The sequence below is a fragment of the Hyperoodon ampullatus genome (assembly GCF_949752795.1).
Source record: "Hyperoodon ampullatus genome assembly, chromosome: X".
NCBI classification, from domain to species: Eukaryota; Metazoa; Chordata; class Mammalia; order Artiodactyla; family Ziphiidae; genus Hyperoodon; species Hyperoodon ampullatus.
The window spans coordinates 118,560,859-118,588,216 of NC_136913.1; the positions used below are offsets into that span (position 1 = coordinate 118,560,859).

The 27,358-nt window shown below is 37.6% G+C and overlaps 1 protein-coding gene across 1 annotated transcript in view; it reads left to right on the forward strand.

Moving 5' to 3' along the window:
• LOC307069816 (sodium- and chloride-dependent neutral and basic amino acid transporter B(0+)-like) overlaps window positions 1–14,192 on the forward strand; it is a gene marked incomplete at both ends in the record, with an annotated part of 54,918 nt that extends 40,726 nt beyond the window's left edge. The window contains 8 exon segments of the mRNA XM_079728126.1: window positions 8,686–8,743; window positions 8,747–8,794; window positions 8,797–8,827; window positions 10,034–10,152; window positions 10,701–10,800; window positions 11,058–11,167; window positions 13,176–13,343; window positions 14,046–14,192. Coding sequence (XP_079584252.1) covers window positions 8,686–8,743; window positions 8,747–8,794; window positions 8,797–8,827; window positions 10,034–10,152; window positions 10,701–10,800; window positions 11,058–11,167; window positions 13,176–13,343; window positions 14,046–14,192 — 781 coding nt within the window.
• Between the last annotated feature and the right edge of the window lie 13,166 nt (window positions 14,193–27,358).

Sequence of the window (27,358 nt, forward strand, 5' to 3'; positions counted from 1 at the left end):
GAGCAGGTAAAGTAAAATAGAATAAAGTATGAAATATAGTAGCGTTATTAAAATTAACAAGTAATTATTGAAAAAAAACACGGACCGAAAGAACCCTGGGACATATGGTGGAAGCAAAGCTATACAGAGAGAATCTTACACAGAAGATTACACATACACATTCACAAAAAGAGAGCAGGGGGAAAAATCAAAAATCTTGCTCTCCAAGTCCACCTCCTCGATTTGGGATAATTCGTTGTAAAAAGAGGAAAAGGGCGAAAAGTCTGAAATCTTGCTAAGTCCACCTCCTTAATTTGAGATAATTCGTTGTAAAAAGAAGAAAAAAAAGGGGGGGAAAGTCTTAAATCTTGTCCTCAAGGTCCACTTCCTCAATTTGGGATGATTCGCTGTCCATTCATGCACTCCACAGACGCAGGGCACATCAAATGGACCGTGGAGCTTTAATCCGCTGCCTCGGAGGCTGCACAGAGAGATTTCCCTGTCTCTGCTCTCACAGCTCCCGGGTCTCAGCCTTGGACCTGGCCCCGCCTCTGCGCGTAGGTCGCCGGAGGGCGTCCGTTCTTCGCTCAGACAGGACGGGTTTAAAGGGGCCGCTGATTCGGGGGCTCTGGCTCACTCAGGCAGAGGGGAGGGAGGGGAATGCCCTCTCCTCGCGCACCAGGCAACAAAAGGGAAAAAAGTCTCTTGGCTCTCCGGTAGCTCCAGACCCTTTCCCCGGACTCCCTCCGGGCTAGCACTAACCCCTTCAGGGTCTCTTCCTGCCGCCAGCCCCAGACCTCTCCCTGCGCTCCGACTGAAAGCCGATACCCGAGCCTCAGCTCCCAGCCCCGCCCGCCCTGGCGGCCGAGCAGACAAGTCTCTCGGGCTGGTGTGTGCCTGAGGGCACCGATCCTCTGTGCCAAAATCTCTCTGCTTTGCCCTCCGCACCCCTGTTGCTGTGCTCTCCTCCGCTACTCCGAAGCTTTCCCCCTCCGCCACCTGCAGTCTCCGCCCGCGAAGGGGCTTGTAGTGTGTAGAAACCTTCCCTCCTTCACGGCTCCCTCCCACTGGTGCAGGTCCCGTCCATATCCTATTGTCTCTGTTTATTCTTTTTTTCTTTTGACCTACCCAGGTATGTGGGGAGTTTCTTGCCTTTTGGGGGGTCTGAGGTCTTCTGTCAGCGTTCAGTAGGTGTTCTGTTGGAGTTGTTCCACGTGTAGATGAATTTCTGATGTATCTGTGGGGAGGAAGGTGATCTCCGCGTCTTACTCTTCCGCCATCTTCCTCCGGCCCCTAAATAATTAGTTTTAATGCTGCAACATTCTAGTAGGTTTTTTTTAAACACTTTTAAAAAAACTTGGCCTTAGTTTTCATCTTGAAGAGTCATTGTTTTGCCCAAACATATATTGAGCTTGTTTTTTCCTCAATAAGAAAGTGAAGCGTTCTTTGGTAATTATGTACCCATGTGTGAATGCGTGTGTGTTTTGGGTGTGGAGTAAGGGGTGCTCTGTGTAGTAGAAAATAATAGAAACAACTGCTAAGCAAGGTGCAGAGCATGTTCACTAAAGTGTACTTTACATTCTCATTGAATTGATTGATATGCTGGCTAGCTTATAGAACAGAATAAAACCATGCTATTATAAGTGAAATACATGTTGTATTTCAGTATTTTAGTGAAATACATGTTGTACAAGTATTTGTATCTTTTATAAGTATATGGAAGTGCTAATTTTGGAAGAATCTATTCAGAGCCAAATACAAGTTATTTAGATTGGTTCATTTAGTATTTTATCTTCTGGCTAGTTACCTGATTATCTTAGTTGGCTTGAATGTATTTTCATTTTAATTGCTTTAGATAAGGAATGGAATCAAATTGCTAATACTTAGTGCAAATGAAATCATTAGTGCAACAAAGCTTAATCTTTACCATTTTCTTTTCGTATTTTACTTTCACAGGCAATCTTGATCTGGTCATTGGTACAATTTCATAGACCTAATTATGCCCAAATTCCATACCCTGACTGGGGAGTTGCTCTAGGCTGGCGTATGATTATTTTCTGCATTATTTGGATTCCAATTATGGCTATTATAAAAATAATTCAAGCTGAAGGAACCATCCTTCAAGTAAGCATGTTAATATTATTTATACTTTAAAAGTTATGGTATCTATACCCGTACTGAGTTCTACTGAGATGACACAAAGCAAATGACCTTTTTCCTTTATATCTATAATTTTCACCCTTAAAACTTCATCTGGTTATAATACATACTGTAATAGCATGTTAAAACTGGAAAAACTCTGGTAAATTTCTTGAACCCAGTCTAGACCCTGAGTTATCCCTCTTCCATGGAGGTCTAGGGGAGTTGATTATGACATCTCAATAGGACAATGACAGGGTAGGCTCAGCAGGCAGATTGGGTTCAAGACCTAGGTGAGTGCTTTGTGGATCTAGATCAATGGCTTGACCCTCTCTTTGGTTCTTGAAACTTCCCAGGCATACACTGGTTTAGATCCTCATTTAACCCTCACCCTAAGGCCAGGATAGAAATGTCTGAGAATTCAGTGAAAGTATATGAAGTGATATTGTTGCTTGAATGGGTTCACAAAACACTTTCTTTTGAAATCATTTACATACTCAATTATCTTGGCTTTGTAGTTCATACAATTCTATTAACAATTGGTTACATTTGAGTGTCATTTTTTTTTGGTAGACAGTATATTAAGAATTTAGATGATCATTTTTTACTTTTCTACGGTTCTTATTTCATTTTGGTTAGCAAGGAGACTTAACACTCTAAATTTTCATTTTTTTTCTTTGCTTTTCAGCGTATTGTAAGCTGCTGCAGACCAGCTCCTAACTGGGGGCCATACCTGGAAAGACATCGTGGGGAAAGGTATAAAAATATGGTAGATCCTAAAAAAGAGACTGACCATGAAATACCTACCGTTAGTGGCAGTAGAAAACCAGAATGAGATCTAGTTTTTAAAAATATGTGGTTGTGTAACATGATTATTTTAGAATAGAGGAAAGTTTTATTTATTTGAATGTTGAGTAGAAACACGTATATACTAGGTTCATAATAGTATGATGAGCTTTTTTTCCCTATTTAAGCAGGAATGTAATATAAAAATGTGAATCTACTAATGTTTAGCAATGTGATTATTATATTTCTTTTAAGATTATCTTAACACACACATAGCTGCCTCTATTTCACAATAAAATATTAAAAATAATATTTTTCTAATATATTGAAGGCTTTATTTTGAACTGGTTATTTAGAAAATAATTATATTTTCTATTATACAAGTTTTTAAATATCACTTGCTTACATTTTCTTAGTACATAATCCTTCCTTTCCATAAAGCTGGGGAAAATAAATCAATATATTTAAAAGACAGTGTTAAAATTGAAAGCCTCACTTAATTAGAAATGCCATATATATGAACAAAATGGACTGTGTATATACTATGATGACTGTAGCTTAATACTTTTGGTTCATATGTCTAAAAACTTCATGTATTCATGGCTCACTTTTTCTAGGTGAACTTAGTGGTTACATTCTTTCTTTACAAATAGTGACGTAAGACAGAAAACTAAGGATCCTATGGCCAGTAAGTGATGAATCTAGAAAATGGAATCCAGAAGCTTTGATTACTTCTAGTTAATAGATCAAGTAGAATGATTTTGTCTTCTCCGAATAAGTTACTACTTATGGGTGGTAACTTATTTACATACTTACAGGAGATAAACGTGTGAAACTTGTCAAGAATGAGGGCAGCCAAATTAGAAAGTCCTATATCCCAGTTTGCTTACAAAAGATAATGAAAACATATTATATCACTCGTAGATTTTTTTTTGACAACGCATGGGAGTTCTAAGTGCTCCATCCACTTTTTTAAAAAATTTAATTTCATTTATTTTTTATACAGCAGGTTCTTATTAGTTATCCATTTTATACATATTAGTGTATACATGTCAATCCCAGTCTCACAATTCATCCCACCACCACCCCCACCACTTTCCCCCCTCGGTGTCCGTACGTTTGTCCTCCACATCTGTGTCTAGGTTTTTCTAGGTTCCACATATATGCGTTAATATATGATATTTGCTTTTCTCTTTCTGACTGACTTCACTCTGTATGACAGTCTCTAGATCCATCCACTAATAGGTTTATACATTGACTATATATCACTGACAACTGGTTTACTATCACAGCCTAGGATCGTGACCATTACCTAACTATGTAAGAAACTTTTCATTTATTCTTAAGGTTCTTAAGCTGGGCTTCAGAGAATGTAGGAAGCTGAAATTACATGTAATATTTTTTTACGTGTATGTCTGTATGCATTTTTCTAGGGCGAGAGTACATAGTTTTCACCAGAATATCAAAAGTGATCTGTGACTCAGAAAAGTTTAAGAACCACATATACTACTGCTGGCTTTTTGTTCTTGTCAAATGAGGAATAAAAGAATAATTTTAAGCCTTAATTTCTTATACATTTTAAATTCCTTTTCCTCTTCCTTTTGATTGAAGATTAAAGGAGTAAGGGATTAAGGGGTTTCTTTAATTTACACTGGTAACTTATTTTGGGGGGAGGGGGCATGAAGGTAGGTAAATAGGTAGGCCTGTAACTGAAAAACCTCAGTGAATTATGTACATATATAAGATGAACTCGTGTTAGATATTTTGAGGGTTTTCTTTGAGCGTAGATCAAATACTGTTAGTGAATGTCAACAGATTGTGAATTCCTCAATTATACTGGATTTTATAAAATACTATTTGAAATAGATAACTACAGCTTAGATGTTAACTTTAATCCATATTATATTACATGCATTCTACCCTTATATTTTGGTGTTATTTGAGGTGTGGATTTTTCACCAAATAAAAAAATGCATGTAATTTTCTACGAAGACTCTTACAGTTCAGGGAAGATTTAGGCACACTTCTAATGAAATACTGATAATATCTAATTGGTGGTAGTGCTGGTACGGGAAAAGAAATCCACTTCAAGAGCTGACTACAAAGAGTAGTTAAGAGTTTCTGTGACTATCTTTACAATTGTGTAAAGTACAGGTCTTAACAGAGTGCCTGGCACATTTTAGGGTGCTCAATGATAGCTCTTAGTATTATTATTACACAGATTCAGCAGTGGTAAGAAAGACTATTCTGCATAATGGAAAGCGTTCCATCAAATCCCATTTACTTTAATGCAAACTTGGAGACGTTTACAGTATTGTATTGTAAACCATTAGAAGAAACTGTTTTTCACACTTGAGTGAAATTAAAATCACTGTATCTCAATATTCTTTTTAGTGTAGCTTATTAAAAAGAAAACAACTCGAACTGTTTCTTTTTCTATTGTGCTTTCATTCCTTTCCCAGTGAAATATATATTAGCAACATAATCAGTTCTTTAAATGTGGGCCTCTCACTGTTGTGGCCTCTCCCATTGCGGAGCACAGGCTCCGGACGCGCAGGCTCAGCGGCCATGGCTCACGGGCCCAGCCGCTCCGTGCCATGTGGGATCTTCCCAGACCGGGGCACGAGCTCGTGTCCCCCTGCATCGGCAGGCGGACTCTCAACCACTGCGCCACCAGGGAAGCCCTCTCCTCCCCTTTTTAAATAATAATTCATTTATAATTAAACACGTATAATCAAATGAATCCACTCAAAGTGCCTTTAATGATTGCCTCCAGTGTCATTACATTCTGTAGGCTTGTTAGTGGAGTTCCGGTTAACTTAATGCAGGATTTAAACCCTTAGTAACTAGGAATCGTTCCAATTCAGCCAGATTGTATTCCACGATGCTGAGGTTTACAAATATTTTCCACTCCATGGCTATCGAGTTTTGGAGATTAATACTCCATTGACTGTTGACTGAAAGACACTTATCAGTATTGCTCTTAGTTGACTGAGTGGAAGAGGATGATCTCACCAGCACAAGAGAAGTCGATTTTGATGACATTTCACCAGTGTTTCTCTTTTTCTTGTTTTTAGTTTCTTCCGCTCCGCGGCATGCAGGATCCTCTTGGACCGGGGCACGGACTGGGGCGCAGACCGGGGCGCGGACGGAGGCGCGGACCGGGGCACGGACAGGGGCGCAGACCCGTGTCCTGCGCCACAGGGGAAGCCCCACCAGTGTTTCTCTGTAAGGGAAGGAAATTATACACATGTAGTTTATTGAGTTTAGTAATATCCACATACCACCAAATAACATCCTTAGTCTTGGTTTACCAAAATGAACTGATTGTCCTCCCCGAAGGTTAAAAATCTGTTGAATGAATACACTGATTTGGAAATATGCCCTTCCCAAACACAGACAAAGTAGTCTTTTAATGCCCAAATGCCATACTCTTGGCTTACATTTCTTGGGCAATCTAGTAGGTCTATACTTGGATCCTGTCTGATTCCTATCTAAAGGCACTTCACTTGGAACTTTAAATATCACCGGGAAACCCACATTTTGACCTTAATTACTTGTGAATGCCCCCAAAAGCTCCTATAAAGATGGCTGAAACGGCAAATACAAGGGAGGAAGAGGCAAACAGAAACACATGTGGCAGTAGAAGCCAAAGAAGAGAGAAAGTACAGATTCTTAAAATGGGAGTTGGTGCTGGGGAGTGGGTGCTTTCTGCTGTACTTTTCAGGTGGGTGAAAAGCTGACCATATCACTTAGTGACTTGGGGCTTTTTATAACATACTTCAGCTGTGGAACCACTGGTCAATATGAGAGAAGTGTGCGGGTAAAAACTCAACATCTGGGGCTCTTTCAAAAGAAAAAGGAATGAGGTGACCTCCCCCTTACTCTTATTTTACTATCTTTCTACTCTCTTAAACACGGCCCCTCCCCAGTCCACGTATTCATCGAGCTTCATCTAATTCCAATTGCTCTTGTACACTTTACCTGAAACAAGGTTTTCCAGAAGACAAACGTGAAGGCGAACAGAAAGCAGCTCACTAGCAGGAACAGGACTCCGCTCATGGCTCCTCTACGGCCTCTTCACTTTTCTGGGGCACCAAAGCACTCAGCTGGCGCTTGGGAAGCAGGGGGCTGCTAGCCGCCCAGACCACGGAAGCCGCTGACCAGTACGCTAAGGGCGCCGCACCGCCTGGTGCGACTGGGACGCGCGGCAGCGTCCAGCCGGAGAGGGCTTGTGACCTCACAATTAAGCACACGCAGCGGGGCGCTACTCACAACCTGATGACGTAACACCGTAACACCGGCTTTCAGGAAACCAGGCAACGCCTAGTAACCGCCCACCTGGTTTCAGAGTTAGAGATGATGGGAGAGTTTGGGATTTTCGGGAAGCTGAAACATGGTAGAAGTACAGACTCTAAATTGGTTAAATACTGAATTTTAAAAATGCTCCCCCCTATTTTTTTGTTAAGATTTATCGTTGCTGCAACCACTCCATTATTCATTTCAAAAACAAGTTCAAAAACGAAGTAGGGCTTCCCTGGTGGAGCAGTGGTTGAGAGTCCGCCTGCTGATGCAGGGGACACGGGTTCGAGCCCCAGTCCGGGAAGATCCCACATGCCGCGGAGCGGCTGGACCCGTGAGCCATGGCCGCTGAGCCTGCGCGTCTGGAGCCTGTGCTCCGCAACGGGAGAGGCCACAACAGTGAGAGGCCCACGTACTGCAAAAAAAAGAAAAAAAAGGAAAAAAAAAGCCCCTGAGGACTTCTGTATTTAAACTAGTCTTTCAAAGCTCCAAAGACTCTTGATAAGACCACTTCCTCCTTCCAGAACTGGATTTAAGGGGGGGCTCCAGTTTCCTTGTGCTGCATGAAAGCCCACCCCTCTCAAGGTGGCAACATTACCCACTGCAGGACTAAGGGGGTTATATATTGTTTCTTGTGCTTAATGTAATAATCTCCCTCCACACTGTCAGCCTCAATACTAGAAATTCCACAGGAGACCACCCCCTAGAAAAAAGCTATAATTGGATCAAATTACTTACCTTCCCATAAGAGACGCTGTAGACTGAATATCTGTATCCCCCACCAAAATCATATGTTAAAACCTAATCCCCAATGTGATAGTATGTGGAGGTGGAGCCTTTTGGAGGTGATTAGATCATAAGGTTGAAGCCCTCATGAAAGGAACGAGTGTCCTTATAAAAAAGACCCACAGAGCTCCCTTGCCCTTTCTGCCATGTGAGGACACAGCAAGAAGATGGCTATCTGTGAACTGGGAAACAGGTCCTCACCAGATGCCACCTCTGCCAGTGCCTTGATCTTAGACTTCCCAGCCTGCATAAGTGTGAGAAATTAATGTTTTCTAAACTACTCAGTCCATGATATTCTGTCATAGCAACTCAGAAGTACTAAATAAAACAAGACCCAATCCCAGGACTAATCACTTCATACCTTGTGAATTTGTTTACCTCAGTCGCTCCCAGATAGCCAAAGCCCAGGTAATACCACATTTCAGATTCCCTTAATCTGACCCAATATCCCACTCCTCCCTGATCCCCTCAACCATCTTTTTTTTTTTTTTTTTTTTTTTTTTTTGCGGTACACGGGCCTCTCACCGTTGTGGCCTCTCCCGTTGCGGAGCACAGGCTCCGGACGTGCAGGCTCAGCGGCCATGGCTCACGGGCCCAGCCGCTCCACGGCAGGCATGTGGGATCCTCCCGGACCGGGGCATGAGCCCGCGTCCCCTGCATCGGCAGACGGACTCTCAACCACTGCGCCACCAGGGAAGCCCCCCTCAAGCATCTTAATGCATTACTTGCATATCATGGTCTGCATACCATATGAGGTGGGCCATTTTGGTCCATATTATTTTTCTTCATGCTTTTGACTTTGGGGTGGGTCTCGACTCGCAGTTTGCTTCCGTTGGTAAGTAATACTCCCAATGTTAACATATCCCTCTTATATTTTACTCATGTTTCCTCTACTTAAAAACATCCTTTTCTTACCCTTGTTGCCTCCCTCTAGCTTTTACTCTCAGAATCATCTTTCTGAAAGTTCCTTTTAACTTAAGTTTTAAATATGGAAAAATCCAAAGTACTCATGTATCAGACACCCAAAAGGAGCAGAGATTAATATTTTATATTTGCTTCAGATGTTTTTTAGAAAACTAAACTGTTATAGATAAATTTGAAGTCCCCTGTGTCTCTCTGTCTAATACAATTCACATTTCTTCCTTCCTAGAAGCAACTGTCACCATGGATTATGTATGTTATTCAGACCATGTTTGTATACATTTTATATGTATCCATAAATAACATATAAATTTTTAAAATTTCACATAAATGTGAAGTTTCATAGCATACATATCATTCTGACAGTTGTTTTTTATATGTATTATGAATCCATGTTGACACATAGACATATAGTGCCAATTAATTCACAATCTGTTGACATAATGATGGGCATTTGGATTATTTCCAATTTTTAAAAATTACACACACTGCTGCAATGACTATTCTTGCACATGGTTCTGTGTACACATAGGGATTTCCCCTAGGGTACACACCTAAAGATTCTGAATTTCATCATATTGTGCTCTTACATAAACCATTTTAATAGTTTACAGGATAAGGTCCAGCTTCCTCTAGTTGACTTTCAAAGCCCTCCAAAAATCTCAAATATGTTTCTTAATCCTTTTACTCATATATCCTTCTACTTTTAGCCAGTACCCTGTTTCACGAACACATTTATTTCTTAAACCTAGAAGGCCTTTCTGTCTCCAAGTTATTTATTCAAATATTCACCTTATTTAGAAGTTCTACTAGAATTCTTCCTTCCCTATAACCCTCTTTCAAACTACTTCAGCCCTTGGGAACCTGTTACCTTATAATTGCTACCAATGAAAAACCTTATAAAACAGACTAAAAACAACAAATAGAGCTCCATTTGAGTTTTATCAGAACTGATGAGTGGTCACTGGCAAGAGAAAGGACCCCGTGGATTTTTAAAAGTAAGAAGTAGGGCCCAGCGTATATTCTCAACACATATTTGTAAATTTGATTAATAGAAGTTGATTTCTGTGATTAAAGTTATTGGCAAATGAGTTGACATGTCATTTTTTCCCTTCTGAAGAGACAATTACAACAACGATTCAAGATTTATTTCCCAAAGTGATGAAGAAAATGAGGGTTCCCATAACTTTGGGTTGCTGCTTCATTTTGTTTCTCCTTGGCCTCGTCTGTGTGACTCAGGTATACTACAGTATTTTTTCATAGACAAAATATTAGTTGGAATGTACTTTATAATCTAAATGAGGAAGCCAAGGTTTAAGAGGATGTTTAGTGACAAGTCCAAGTCTGACTTGCATCAAGATTTTCTGAGTTTTAGCCCAGGTTTTTTCCCCAGTATAACACAATTTCAATAGTAAGTATATTTTGCAGAGGGGGAAAAAGCCCAATAATGGACAGTTTCCCCAATTACAATAAAGTTATATACTTTAAACATAGGCTGTATTTCTTGGCAGCTACTACACAGCACACACTGCATATCATTTTGATAATCAACTATTCTAAATGCTTATTTTTTAACAGTGACTCAGTATAGAATAAAAGGTACATCCTGTTTGAGATATTTAAAGCCACGTTTGTGTTTACATTTGAAAACATTCCTTTTCGCATTTTGGCAGAGGTGAAACCAAGGAGCATATGTTAAAATCAAATTAGAAGATTCAATTTGAGTACCTCATCAATCATAGAAATAATTAAAAATATACTTAAAAGTAACTGATATTTTTTGGTAGGCTGGAATTTACTGGGTTCATCTGATTGACCACTTCTGTGTTGGATGGGGCATTTTGATTGCAGCTATACTGGAACTAATAGGGATCATCTGGATTTATGGTAAATAGTGACTATAGAATTATCTACACATTTTACTAAAATGACTTAGTTTGATTCCTTCTCATTATGTTTACTGTAATAGCTAAGTATAATATACTGGACAAAAATTTATTATGAATAAAATGTAGTGAAAGGTATATATATGCTTCATTGCTGTAGTATTAGAAACGTTTAGACATAGAAAGATGACTTGGGGCCACAATGATTAATGAATGAAAGTATAAATAAGGGCTGAATGCACTCTTTGTTGTTTTTAGGAGGCAACAGATTCATTGAAGATATAGAAATGATGACTGGAGCAAAAAGGTGGATATTCTGGCTATGGTGGAGAGCTTGCTGGTTTTTCATTACGCCTATCCTTTTGACGGTAAGTATTAACATGCCATGAATTTGGTATCAATAATATATATATTTAAACACTTCTAAGGTAAACTTGAATTATTCACACTGAATAGAGTAAGGCAAATTAATGTCATAAAGTAATGATTTTCAACTTTTACTTCATGACTGGCGCCTCCAAGTTGGCTAAATTACAGTGCCTTTCTTTGTAGTTTTAGTTTTGAGGCCATAGGCTTAAACAGTTACCATTTGAGAAAATAACCAGGCTCCTATAGACTTAAAGGTCCTAGATACTTAAAAATTATCAATAGGATACATTTTTAAAAGCCAGTCATTTGCTCATTCCCTAAAAAATATGCTGAGCCATCTACAATGTTCTTAACCTCTCTGCTTAAGACCCAGTCTCTGCCTTCAAGGAATTCAATCTAAATATACTAATTGCTAAGAAACAACACTCGGTTGTTAATGCATATTTTTTTATGTGAAGTGTTTAGTATCTGAAATTACTAAAAGAAACTCACGTGTGTCAATAGAGGCAATAGTTTATGTTAAAAATTGGTGCTATTTAGGAGCTGGGGGAAAGCAAAAGATGTCTTCTTGGAGAAACATGACATATAGACATGATATCCTTAAATAAAAGCTCAGGACAGTAAAAGGCTGAATGCCAAAATAAACACTTAATGGGACAGAGAATTTCTATGGACTAGAGATAATGGTGGGGGTGGGGCAGTGGCAAAGCCTTATAGAGGATGCTTTGGTTCTCACTGCCCCCATGCTTCAAAGGTTTTCCTAGAAAAGGCCATTACATAATTTGATCTAGAATTTGTTTTAGAGGGTGTTTTTAACATTATAAGGTCAGGTTCAAGTAGTGAGCGGTTGGGAACTGGGTGTGCTGAAATAAAATATTTGTATGCTCCATATTCTTGCTAAATGATTTTCACAGTGCTACTAAATATTGTTTTCCTTACTTCACAAGTCTCCACAAGTCTCCATAATAATATAAGTGCTTTACCAACTTAGAAGATCTAGCTAGACTTTTTAGCCAGCTAATTTTCACTGATTACTAGGTTTGACAACTGGATTTACTTTAAAATGCAAAAGTATTAGATATTAAATGATATACATTATCATCTATTTTGTATAAAGTCATATATATTAGATTCCACTATCCCTCAGCCATTCTCTTGTAGTTATGTAAAATTATGGTAATTGTGAAATAAACTTAAATTAATCTAATGAAATGAAAGAAATTAATCTATTTAATTCTAAAATTAAACTTGAATATCTATAAAATTCAAGACAGGTAAATTTAGAGGAACTACTAGATGATTTTTTAGTTTTTGCTCATTTTGTTTTGTTTGCCATATAGATTTCTAAATAATTAGTTTTAATGCTGCAACATTCTAGTAGGTTTTTTTTAAACACTTTTAAAAAAACTTGGCCTTAGTTTTCATCTTGAAGAATCATTGTTTTGCCCAAACATATATTGAGCTTGTTTTTTCCTCAATAAGAAAGTGAAGCGTTCTTTGGTAATTATGTACCCATGTGTGAATGCGTGTGTGTTTTGGGTGTGGAGTAAGGGGTGCTCTGTGTAGTAGAAAATAATAGAAACAACTGCTAAGCAAGGTGCAGAGCATGTTCACTAAAGTGTACTTTACATTCTCATTGAATTGATTGATATGCTGGCTAGCTTATAGAACAGAATAAAACCATGCTATTATAAGTGAAATACATGTTGTATTTCAGTATTTTATTGAAATACATGTTGTACAAGTATTTGTATCTTTTATAAGTATATGGAAGTGCTAATTTTGGAAGAATCTATTCAGAGCCAAATACAAGTTATTTAGATTGGTTCATTTAGTATTTTATCTTCTGGCTAGTTACCTGATTATCTTAGTTGGCTTGAATGTATTTTCATTTTAATTGCTTTAGATAAGGAATGGAATCAAATTGCTAATACTTAGTGCAAATGAAATCATTAGTGCGACAAAGCTTAATCTTTACCATTTTCTTTTCGTATTTTACTTTCACAGGCAATCTTGATCTGGTCATTGGTACAATTTCATAGACCTAATTATGCCCAAATTCCATACCCTGACTGGGGAGTTGCTCTAGGCTGGCGTATGATTATTTTCTGCATTATTTGGATTCCAATTATGGCTATTATAAAAATAATTCAAGCTGAAGGAACCATCCTTCAAGTAAGCATGTTAATATTATTTATACTTTAAAAGTTATGGTATCTATACCCGTACTGAGTTCTACTGAGATGACACAAAGCAAATGACCTTTTTCCTTTATATCTATAATTTTCACCCTTAAAACTTCATCTGGTTATAATACATACTGTAATAGCATGTTAAAACTGGAAAAACTCTGGTAAATTTCTTGAACCCAGTCTAGACCCTGAGTTATCCCTCTTCCATGGAGGTCTAGGGGAGTTGATTATGACATCTCAATAGGACAATGACAGGGTAGGCTCAGCAGGCAGATTGGGTTCAAGATCTAGGTGAGTGCTTTGTGGATCTAGATCAATGGCTTGACCCTCTCTTTGGTTCTTGAAACTTCCCAGGCATACACTGGTTTAGATCCTCACTTAACCCTCACCCTAAGGCCAGGATAGAAATGTCTGAGAATTCAGTGAAAGTATATGAAGTGATATTGTTGCTTGAATGGGTTCACAAAACAATTTCTTTTGAAATCATTTACATACTCAATTATCTTGGCTTTGTAGTTCATACAATTCTATTAACAATTGGTTACATTTGAGTGTCATTTTTTTTGGTAGACAGTATATTAAGAATTTAGATGATCATTTTTTACTTTTCTACGGTTCTTATTTCATTTTGGTTAGCAAGGAGACTTAACACTCTAAATTTTCATTTTTTTTCTTTGCTTTTCAGCGTATTGTAAGCTGCTGCAGACCAGCTCCTAACTGGGGGCCATACCTGGAAAGACATCGTGGGGAAAGGTATAAAAATATGGTAGATCCTAAAAAAGAGACTGACCATGAAATACCTACCGTTAGTGGCAGTAGAAAACCAGAATGAGATCTGGTTTTTAAAAATATGTGGTTGTGTAACATGATTATTTTAGAATAGAGGAAAGTTTTATTTATTTGAATGTTGAGTAGAAACACGTATATACTAGGTTCATAATAGTATGATGAGCTTTTTTTCCCTATTTAAGCAGGAATGTAATATAAAAATGTGAATCTACTAATGTTTAGCAATGTGATTATTATATTTCTTTTAAGATTATCTTAACACACACATAGCTGCCTCTATTTCACAATAAAATATTAAAAATAATATTTTTCTAATATATTGAAGGCTTTATTTTGAACTGGTTATTTAGAAAATAATTATATTTTCTATTATACAAGTTTTTAAATATCACTTGCTTACATTTTCTTAGTACATAATCCTTCCTTTCCATAAAGCTGGGGAAAATAAATCAATATATTTAAAAGACAGTGTTAAAATTGAAAGCCTCACTTAATTAGAAATGCCATATATATGAACAAACTGGACTGTGTATATACTATGATGACTGTAGCTTAATACTTTTGGTTCATATGTCTAAAAACTTCATGTATTCATGGCTCACTTTTTCTAGGTGAACTTAGTGGTTACATTCTTTCTTTACAAATAGTGACGTAAGACAGAAAACTAAGGATCCTATGGCCAGTAAGTGATGAATCTAGAAAATGGAATCCAGAAGCTTTGATTACTTCTAGTTAATAGATCAAGTAGAATGATTTTGTCTTCTCCGAATAAGTTACTACTTATGGGTGGTAACTTATTTACATACTTACAGGAGATAAACGTGTGAAACTTGTCAAGAATGAGGGCAGCCAAATTAGAAAGTCCTATATCCCAGTTTGCTTACAAAAGATAATGAAAACATATTATATCACTCGTAGATTTTTTTTTGACAACGCATGGGAGTTCTAAGTGCTCCATCCACTTTTTTAAAAAATTTAATTTCATTTATTTTTTATACAGCAGGTTCTTATTAGTTATCCATTTTATACATATTAGTGTATACATGTCAATCCCAGTCTCACAATTCATCCCACCACCACCCCCACCACTTTCCCCCCTCGGTGTCCGTACGTTTGTCCTCCACATCTGTGTCTAGGTTTTTCTAGGTTCCACATATATGCGTTAATATATGATATTTGCTTTTCTCTTTCTGACTGACTTCACTCTGTATGACAGTCTCTAGATCCATCCACTAATAGGTTTATACATTGACTATATATCACTGACAACTGGTTTACTATCACAGCCTAGGATCGTGACCATTACCTAACTATGTAAGAAACTTTTCATTTATTCTTAAGGTTCTTAAGCTGGGCTTCAGAGAATGTAGGAAGCTGAAATTACATGTAATATTTTTTTACGTGTATGTCTGTATGCATTTTTCTAGGGCGAGAGTACATAGTTTTCACCAGAATATCAAAAGTGATCTGTGACTCAGAAAAGTTTAAGAACCACATATACTACTGCTGGCTTTTTGTTCTTGTCAAATGAGGAATAAAAGAATAATTTTAAGCCTTAATTTCTTATACATTTTAAATTCCTTTTCCTCTTCCTTTTGATTGAAGATTAAAGGAGTAAGGGATTAAGGGGTTTCTTTAATTTACACTGGTAACTTATTTTGGGGGGAGGGGGCATGAAGGTAGGTAAATAGGTAGGCCTGTAACTGAAAAACCTCAGTGAATTATGTACATATATAAGATGAACTCGTGTTAGATATTTTGAGGGTTTTCTTTGAGCGTAGATCAAATACTGTTAGTGAATGTCAACAGATTGTGAATTCCTCAATTATACTGGATTTTATAAAATACTATTTGAAACAGATAACTACAGCTTAGATGTTAACTTTAATCCATATTATATTACATGCATTCTACCCTTATATTTTGGTGTTATTTGAGGTGTGGATTTTTCACCAAATAAAAAAATGCATGTAATTTTCTACGAAGACTCTTACAGTTCAGGGAAGATTTAGGCACACTTCTAATGAAATACTGATAATATCTAATTGGTGGTAGTGCTGGTACGGGAAAAGAAATCCACTTCAAGAGCTGACTACAAAGAGTAGTTAAGAGTTTCTGTGACTATCTTTACAATTGTGTAAAGTACAGGTCTTAACAGAGTGCCTGGCACATTTTAGGGTGCTCAATGATAGCTCTCAGTATTATTATTACACAGATTCAGCAGTGGTAAGAAAGACTATTCTGCATAATGGAAAGCGTTCCATCAAATCCCATTTACTTTAATGCAAACTTGGAGACGTTTACAGTATTGTATTGTAAACCATTAGAAGAAACTGCTTTTCACACTTGAGTGAAATTAAAATCACTGTATCTCAATATTCTTTTTAGTGTAGCTTATTAAAAAGAAAACAACTCGAACTGTTTCTTTTTCTATTGTGCTTTCATTCCTTTCCCAGTGAAATATATATTAGCAACATAATCAGTTCTTTAAATGTGGGCCTCTCACTGTTGTGGCCTCTCCCATTGCGGAGCACAGGCTCCGGACGCGCAGGCTCAGCGGCCATGGCTCACGGGCCCAGCCGCTCCGTGCCATGTGGGATCTTCCCAGACCGGGGCACGAACCCGTGTCCCCCTGCATCGGCAGGCGGACTCTCAACCACTGCGCCACCAGGGAAGCCCTCTCCTCCCCTTTTTAAATAATAATTCATTTATAATTAAACACGTATAATCAAATGAATCCACTCAAAGTGCCTTTAATGATTGCCTCCAGTGTCATTACATTCTGTAGGCTTGTTAGTGGAGTTCCGGTTAACTTAATGCAGGATTTAAACCCTTAGTAACTAGGAATCGTTCCAATTCAGCCAGATTGTATTCCACGATGCTGAGGTTTACAAATATTTTCCACTCCATGGCTATCGAGTTTTGGAGATTAATACTCCATTGACTGTTGACTGAAAGACACTTATCAGTATTGCTCTTAGTTGACTGAGTGGAAGAGGATGATCTCACCAGCACAAGAGAAGTCGATTTTGATGACATTTCACCAGTGTTTCTCTTTTTCTTGTTTTTAGTTTCTTCCGCTCCGCGGCATGCAGGATCCTCTTGGACCGGGGCACGGACTGGGGCGCAGACCGGGGCGCGGACGGAGGCGCGGACCGGGGCACGGACAGGGGCGCAGACCCGTGTCCTGCGCCACAGGGGAAGCCCCACCAGTGTTTCTCTGTAAGGGAAGGAAATTATACACATGTAGTTTATTGAGTTTAGTAATATCCACATACCACCAAATAACATCCTTAGTCTTGGTTTACCAAAATGAACTGATTGTCCTCCCCGAAGGTTAAAAATCTGTTGAATGAATACACTGATTTGGAAATATGCCCTTCCCAAACACAGACAAAGTAGTCTTTTAATGCCCAAATGCCATACCCTTGGCTTACATTTCTTGGGCAATCTAGTAGGTCTATACTTGGATCCTGTCTGATTCCTATCTAAAGGCACTTCACTTGGAACTTTAAATATCACCGGGAAACCCACATTTTGACCTTAATTACTTGTGAATGCCCCCAAAAGCTCCTATAAAGATGGCTGAAACGGCAAATACAAGGGAGGAAGAGGCAAACAGAAACACATGTGGCAGTAGAAGCCAAAGAAGAGAGAAAGTACAGATTCTTAAAATGGGAGTTGGTGCTGGGGAGTGGGTGCTTTCTGCTGTACTTTTCAGGTGGGTGAAAAGCTGACCATATCACTTAGTGACTTGGGGCTTTTTATAACATACTTCAGCTGTGGAACCACTGGTCAATATGAGAGAAGTGTGCGGGTAAAAACTCAACATCTGGGGCTCTTTCAAAAGAAAAAGGAATGAGGTGACCTCCCCCTTACTCTTATTTTACTATCTTTCTACTCTCTTAAACACGGCCCCTCCCCAGTCCACGTATTCATCGAGCTTCATCTAATTCCAATTGCTCTTGTACACTTTACCTGAAACAAGGTTTTCCAGAAGACAAACGTGAAGGCGAACAGAAAGCAGCTCACTAGCAGGAACAGGACTCCGCTCATGGCTCCTCTACGGCCTCTTCATTTTTCTGGGGCACCAAAGCACTCAGCTGGCGCTTGGGAAGCAGGGGGCTGCTAGCCGCCCAGACCACGGAAGCCGCTGACCAGTATGCTAAGGGCGCCGCACCGCCTGGTGCGACTGGGACGCGCGGCAGCGTCCAGCCGGAGAGGGCTTGTGACCTCACAATTAAGCACACGCAGCGGGGCGCTACTCACAACCTGATGACGTAACACCGTAACACCGGCTTTCAGGAAACCAGGCAACGCCTAGTAACCGCCCACCTGGTTTCAGAGTTAGAGATGATGGGAGAGTTTGGGATTTTCGGGAAGCTGAAACATGGTAGAAGTACAGACTCTAAATTGGTTAAATACTGAATTTTAAAAATGCTCCCCCCTATTTTTTTGTTAAGATTTATCGTTGCTGCAACCACTCCATTATTCATTTCAAAAACAAGTTCAAAAACGAAGTAGGGCTTCCCTGGTGGAGCAGTGGTTGAGAGTCCGCCTGCTGATGCAGGGGACACGGGTTCGAGCCCCAGTCCGGGAAGATCCCACATGCCGCGGAGCGGCTGGACCCGTGAGCCATGGCCGCTGAGCCTGCGCGTCTGGAGCCTGTGCTCCGCAACGGGAGAGGCCACAACAGTGAGAGGCCCACGTACTGCAAAAAAAAAAAAAAGAAAAAAAAAAGCCCCTGAGGACTTCTGTATTTAAACTAGTCTTTCAAAGCTCCAAAGACTCTTGATAAGACCACTTCCTCCTTCCAGAACTGGATTTAAGGGGGGGCTCCAGTTTCCTTGTGCTGCATGAAAGCCCACCCCTCTCAAGGTGGCAACATTACCCACTGCAGGACTAAGGGGGTTATATATTGTTTCTTGTGCTTAATGTAATAATCTCCCTCCACACTGTCAGCCTCAATACTAGAAATTCCACAGGAGACCACCCCCTAGAAAAAAGCTATAATTGGATCAAATTACTTACCTTCCCATAAGAGACGCTGTAGACTGAATATCTGTATCCCCCACCAAAATCATATGTTAAAACCTAATCCCCAATGTGATAGTATGTGGAGGTGGAGCCTTTTGGAGGTGATTAGATCATAAGGTTGAAGCCCTCATGAAAGGAACGAGTGTCCTTATAAAAAAGACCCACAGAGCTCCCTTGCCCTTTCTGCCATGTGAGGACACAGCAAGAAGATGGCTATCTGTGAACTGGGAAACAGGTCCTCACCAGATGCCACATCTGCCAGTGCCTTGATCTTAGACTTCCCAGCCTGCATAAGTGTGAGAAATTAATGTTTTCTAAACTACTCAGTCCATGATATTCTGTCATAGCAACTCAGAAGTACTAAATAAAACAAGACCCAATCCCAGGACTAAGCACTTCATACCTTGTGAATTTGTTTACCTCAGTCGCTCCCAGATAGCCAAAGCCCAGGTAATACCACATTTCAGATTCCCTTAATCTGACCCAATATCCCACTCCTCCCTGATCCCCTCAACCATCTTTTTTTTTTTTTTTTTTTTTGCGGTACACGGGCCTCTCACCGTTTTGGCCTCTCCCGTTGCGGAGCACAGGCTCCGGACGTGCAGGCTCAGCGGCCATGGCTCACGGGCCCAGCCGCTCCACGGCAGGCATGTGGGATCCTCCCGGACCGGGGCATGAGCCCGCGTCCCCTGCATCGGCAGACGGACTCTCAACCACTGCGCCACCAGGGAAGCCCCCCTCAAGCATCTTAATGCATTACTTGCATATCATGGTCTGCATACCATATGAGGTGGGCCATTTTGGTCCATATTATTTTTCTTCATGCTTTTGACTTTGGGTCTCGACTCGCAGTTTGCTTCCGTTGGTAAGTAATACTCCCAATGTTAACATATCCCTCTTATATTTTACTCATGTTTCCTCTACTTAAAAACATCCTTTTCTTACCCTTGTTGCCTCCCTCTAGCTTTTACTCTCAGAATCATCTTTCTGAAAGTTCCTTTTAACTTAAGTTTTAAATATGGAAAAATCCAAAGTACTCATGTATCAGACACCCAAAAGGAGCAGAGATTAATATTTTATATTTGCTTCAGATGTTTTTTAGAAAACTAAACTGTTATAGATAAATTTGAAGTCCCCTGTGTCTCTCTGTCTAATACAATTCACATTTCTTCCTTCCTAGAAGCAACTGTCACCATGGATTATGTATGTTATTCAGACCATGTTTGTATACATTTTATATGTATCCATAAATAACATATAAATTTTTAAAATTTCACATAAATGTGAAGTTTCATAGCATACATATCATTCTGACAGTTGTTTTTTATATGTATTATGAATCCATGTTGACACATAGACATATAGTGCTAATTAATTCACAATCTGTTGCCATAATGATGGGCATTTGGATTATTTCCAATTTTTAAAAATTACACACACTGCTGCAATGACTATTCTTGCACATGGTTCTGTGTACACATAGGGATTTCCCCTAGGGTACACACCTAAAGATTCTGAATTTCATCATATTGTGCTCTTACATAAACCATTTTAATAGTTTACAGGATAAGGTCCAGCTTCCTCTAGTTGACTTTCAAAGCCCTCCAAAAATCTCAAATATGTTTCTTAATCCTTTTACTCATATATCCTTCTACTTTTAGCCAGTACCCTGTTTCACGAACACATTTATTTCTTAAACCTAGAAGGCCTTTCTGTCTCCAAGTTATTTATTCAAATATTCACCTTATTTAGAAGTTCTACTAGAATTCTTCCTTCCCTATAACCCTCTTTCAAACTACTTCAGCCCTTGGGAACCTGTTACCTTATAATTGCTACCAATGAAAAACCTTATAAAACAGACTAAAAACAACAAATAGAGCTCCATTTGAGTTTTATCAGAACTGATGAGTGGTCACTGGCAAGAGAAAGGACCCCGTGGATTTTTAAAAGTAAGAAGTAGGGCCCAGCGTATATTCTCAACACATATTTGTAAATTTGATTAATAGAAGTTGATTTCTGTGATTAAAATTATTGGCAAATGAGTTGACATGTCATTTTTTCCCTTCTGAAGAGACGATTACAACAACGATTCAAGATTTATTTCCCAAAGTGATGAAGAAAATGAGGGTTCCCATAACTTTGGGTTGCTGCTTCATTTTGTTTCTCCTTGGCCTCGTCTGTGTGACTCAGGTATACTACAGTATTTTTTCATAGACAAAATATTAGTTGGAATGTACTTTATAATCTAAATGAGGAAGCCAAGGTTTAAGAGGATGTTTAGTGACAAGTCCAAGTCTGACTTGCATCAAGATTTTCTGAGTTTTAGCCCAGGTTTTTTCCCCAGTATAACACAATTTCAATAGTAAGTATATTTTGCAGAGGGGGAAAAAGCCCAATAATGGACAATTTCCCCAATTACAATAAAGTTATATACTTTAAACATAGGCTGTATTTCTTGGCAGCTACTACACAGCACACACTGCATATCATTTTGATAATCAACTATTCTAAATGCTTATTTTTTAACAGTGACTCAGTATAGAATAAAAGGTACATCCTGTTTGAGATATTTAAAGCCACGTTTGTGTTTACATTTGAAAACATTCCTTTTCGCATTTTGGCAGAGGTGAAACCAAGGAGCATATGTTAAAATCAAATTAGAAGATTCAATTTGAGTACCTCATCAATCATAGAAATAATTAAAAATATACTTAAAAGTAACTGATATTTTTTGGTAGGCTGGAATTTACTGGGTTCATCTGATTGACCACTTCTGTGTTGGATGGGGCATTTTGATTGCAGCTATACTGGAACTAATAGGGATCATCTGGATTTATGGTAAATAGTGACTATAGAATTATCTACACATTTTACTAAAATGACTTAGTTTGATTCCTTCTCATTATGTTTACTGTAATAGCTAAGTATAATATACTGGACAAAAATTTATTATGAATAAAATGTAGTGAAAGGTATATATATGCTTCATTGCTGTAGTATTAGAAACGTTTAGACATAGAAAGATGACTTGGGGCCACAATGATTAATGAATGAAAGTATAAATAAGGGCTGAATGCACTCTTTGTTGTTTTTAGGAGGCAACAGATTCATTGAAGATATAGAAATGATGACTGGAGCAAAAAGGTGGATATTCTGGCTATGGTGGAGAGCTTGCTGGTTTTTCATTACGCCTATCCTTTTGACGGTAAGTATTAACATGCCATGAATTTGGTATCAATAATATATATATTTAAACACTTCTAAGGTAAACTTGAATTATTCACACTGAATAGAGTAAGGCAAATTAATGTCATAAAGTAATGATTTTCAACTTTTACTTCATGACTGGCGCCTCCAAGTTGGCTAAATTACAATGCCTTTCTTTGTAGTTTTAGTTTTGAGGCCATAGGCTTAAACAGTTACCATTTGAGAAAATAACCAGGCTCCTATAGACTTAAAGGTCCTAGATACTTAAAAATTATCAATAGGATACATTTTTAAAAGCCAGTCATTTGCTCATTCCCTAAAAAATATGCTGAGCCATCTACAATGTTCTTAACCTCTCTGCTTAAGACCCAGTCTCTGCCTTCAAGGAATTCAATCTAAATATACTAATTGCTAAGAAACAACACTCGGTTGTTAATGCATATTTTTTTATGTGAAGTGTTTAGTATCTGAAATTACTAAAAGAAACTCACGTGTGTCAATAGAGGCAATAGTTTATGTTAAAAATTGGTGCTATTTAGGAGCTGGGGGAAAGCAAAAGATGTCTTCTTGGAGAAACATGACATATAGACATGATATCCTTAAATAAAAGCTCAGGACAGTAAAAGGCTGAATGCCAAAATAAACACTTAATGGGACAGAGAATTTCTATGGACTAGAGATAATGGTGGGGGTGGGGCAGTGGCAAAGCCTTATAGAGGATGCTTTGGTTCTCACTGCCCCCATGCTTCAAAGGTTTTCCTAGAAAAGGCCATTACATAATTTGATCTAGAATTTGTTTTAGAGGGTGTTTTTAACATTATAAGGTCAGGTTCAAGTAGTGAGCGGTTGGGAACTGGGTGTGCTGAAATAAAATATTTGTATGCTCCATATTCTTGCTAAATGATTTTCACAGTGCTACTAAATATTGTTTTCCTTACTTCACAAGTCTCCACAAGTCTCCATAATAATATAAGTGCTTTACCAACTTAGAAGATCTAGCTAGACTTTTTAGCCAGCTAATTTTCACTGATTACTAGGTTTGACAACTGGATTTACTTTAAAATGCAAAAGTATTAGATATTAAATGATATACATTATCATCTATTTTGTATAAAGTCATATATATTAGATTCCACTATCCCTCAGCCATTCTCTTGTAGTTATGTAAAATTATGGTAATTGTGAAATAAACTTAAATTAATCTAATGAAATGAAAGAAATTAATCTATTTAATTCTAAAATTAAACTTGAATATCTATAAAATTCAAGACAGGTAAATTTAGAGGAACTACTAGATGATTTTTTAGTTTTTGCTCATTTTGTTTTGTTTGCTATATAGATTTCTAAATAATTAGTTTTAATGCTGCAACATTCTAGTAGGTTTTTTTTAAACACTTTTAAAAAAACTTGGCCTTAGTTTTCATCTTGAAGAGTCATTGTTTTGCCCAAACATATATTGAGCTTGTTTTTTCCTCAATAAGAAAGTGAAGCGTTCTTTGGTAATTATGTACCCATGTGTGAATGCGTGTGTGTTTTGGGTGTGGAGTAAGGGGTGCTCTGTGTAGTAGAAAATAATAGAAACAACTGCTAAGCAAGGTGCAGAGCATGTTCACTAAAGTGTACTTTACATTCTCATTGAATTGATTGATATGCTGGCTAGCTTATAGAACAGAATAAAACCATGCTATTATAAGTGAAATACATGTTGTATTTCAGTATTTTATTGAAATACATGTTGTACAAGTATTTGTATCTTTTATAAGTATATGGAAGTGCTAATTTTGGAAGAATCTATTCAGAGCCAAATACAAGTTATTTAGATTGGTTCATTTAGTATTTTATCTTCTGGCTAGTTACCTGATTATCTTAGTTGGCTTGAATGTATTTTCATTTTAATTGCTTTAGATAAGGAATGGAATCAAATTGCTAATACTTAGTGCAAATGAAATCATTAGTGCGACAAAGCTTAATCTTTACCATTTTCTTTTCGTATTTTACTTTCACAGGCAATCTTGATCTGGTCATTGGTACAATTTCATAGACCTAATTATGCCCAAATTCCATACCCTGACTGGGGAGTTGCTCTAGGCTGGCGTATGATTATTTTCTGCATTATTTGGATTCCAATTATGGCTATTATAAAAATAATTCAAGCTGAAGGAACCATCCTTCAAGTAAGCATGTTAATATTATTTATACTTTAAAAGTTATGGTATCTATACCCGTACTGAGTTCTACTGAGATGACACAAAGCAAATGACCTTTTTCCTTTATATCTATAATTTTCACCCTTAAAACTTCATCTGGTTATAATACATACTGTAATAGCATGTTAAAACTGGAAAAACTCTGGTAAATTTCTTGAACCCAGTCTAGACCCTGAGTTATCCCTCTTCCATGGAGGTCTAGGGGAGTTGATTATGACATCTCAATAGGACAATGACAGGGTAGGCTCAGCAGGCAGATTGGGTTCAAGATCTAGGTGAGTGCTTTGTGGATCTAGATCAATGGCTTGACCCTCTCTTTGGTTCTTGAAACTTCCCAGGCATACACTGGTTTAGATCCTCACTTAACCCTCACCCTAAGGCCAGGATAGAAATGTCTGAGAATTCAGTGAAAGTATATGAAGTGATATTGTTGCTTGAATGGGTTCACAAAACACTTTCTTTTGAAATCATTTACATACTCAATTATCTTGGCTTTGTAGTTCATACAATTCTATTAACAATTGGTTACATTTGAGTGTCATTTTTTTTGGTAGACAGTATATTAAGAATTTAGATGATCATTTTTTACTTTTCTACGGTTCTTATTTCATTTTGGTTAGCAAGGAGACTTAACACTCTAAATTTTCATTTTTTTTCTTTGCTTTTCAGCGTATTGTAAGCTGCTGCAGACCAGCTCCTAACTGGGGGCCATACCTGGAAAGACATCGTGGGGAAAGGTATAAAAATATGGTAGATCCTAAAAAAGAGACTGACCATGAAATACCTACCGTTAGTGGCAGTAGAAAACCAGAATGAGATCTAGTTTTTAAAAATATGTGGTTGTGTAACATGATTATTTTAGAATAGAGGAAAGTTTTATTTATTTGAATGTTGAGTAGAAACACGTATATACTAGGTTCATAATAGTATGATGAGCTTTTTTTCCCTATTTAAGCAGGAATGTAATATAAAAATGTGAATCTACTAATGTTTAGCAATGTGATTATTATATTTCTTTTAAGATTATCTTAACACACACATAGCTGCCTCTATTTCACAATAAAATATTAAAAATAATATTTTTCTAATATATTGAAGGCTTTATTTTGAACTGGTTATTTAGAAAATAATTATATTTTCTATTATACAAGTTTTTAAATATCACTTGCTTACATTTTCTTAGTACATAATCCTTCCTTTCCATAAAGCTGGGGAAAATAAATCAATATATTTAAAAGACAGTGTTAAAATTGAAAGCCTCACTTAATTAGAAATGCCATATATATGAACAAACTGGACTGTGTATATACTATGATGACTGTAGCTTAATACTTTTGGTTCATATGTCTAAAAACTTCGTGTATTCATGGCTCACTTTTTCTAGGTGAACTTAGTGGTTACATTCTTTCTTTACAAATAGTGACGTAAGACAGAAAACTAAGGATCCTATGGCCAGTAAGTGATGAATCTAGAAAATGGAATCCAGAAGCTTTGATTACTTCTAGTTAATAGATCAAGTAGAATGATTTTGTCTTCTCCGAATAAGTTACTACTTATGGGTGGTAACTTATTTACATACTTACAGGAGATAAACGTGTGAAACTTGTCAAGAATGAGGGCAGCCAAATTAGAAAGTCCTATATCCCAGTTTGCTTACAAAAGATAATGAAAACATATTATATCACTCGTAGATTTTTTTTTGACAATGCATGGGAGTTCTAAGTGCTCCATCCACTTTTTAAAAAAATTTAATTTCATTTATTTTTTATACAGCAGGTTCTTATTAGTTATCCATTTTATACATATTAGTGTATACATGTCAATCCCAGTCTCACAATTCATCCCACCACCACCCCCACCACTTTCCCCCCTCGGTGTCCGTACGTTTGTCCTCCACATCTGTGTCTAGGTTTTTCTAGGTTCCACATATATGCGTTAATATATGATATTTGCTTTTCTCTTTCTGACTGACTTCACTCTGTATGACAGTCTCTAGATCCATCCACTAATAGGTTTATACATTGACTATATATCACTGACAACTGGTTTACTATCACAGCCTAGGATCGTGACCATTACCTAACTATGTAAGAAACTTTTCATTTATTCTTAAGGTTCTTAAGCTGGGCTTCAGAGAATGTAGGAAGCTGAAATTACATGTAATATTTTTTTACGTGTATGTCTGTATGCATTTTTCTAGGGCGAGAGTACATAGTTTTCACCAGAATATCAAAAGTGATCTGTGACTCAGAAAAGTTTAAGAACCACATATACTACTGCTGGCTTTTTGTTCTTGTCAAATGAGGAATAAAAGAATAATTTTAAGCCTTAATTTCTTATACATTTTAAATTCCTTTTCCTCTTCCTTTTGATTGAAGATTAAAGGAGTAAGGGATTAAGGGGTTTCTTTAATTTACACTGGTAACTTATTTTGGGGGGAGGGGGCATGAAGGTAGGTAAATAGGTAGGCCTGTAACTGAAAAACCTCAGTGAATTATGTACATATATAAGATGAACTCGTGTTAGATATTTTGAGGGTTTTCTTTGAGCGTAGATCAAATACTGTTAGTGAATGTCAACAGATTGTGAATTCCTCAATTATACTGGATTTTATAAAATACTATTTGAAATAGATAACTACAGCTTAGATGTTAACTTTAATCCATATTATATTACATGCATTCTACCCTTATATTTTGGTGTTATTTGAGGTGTGGATTTTTCACCAAATAAAAAAATGCATGTAATTTTCTACGAA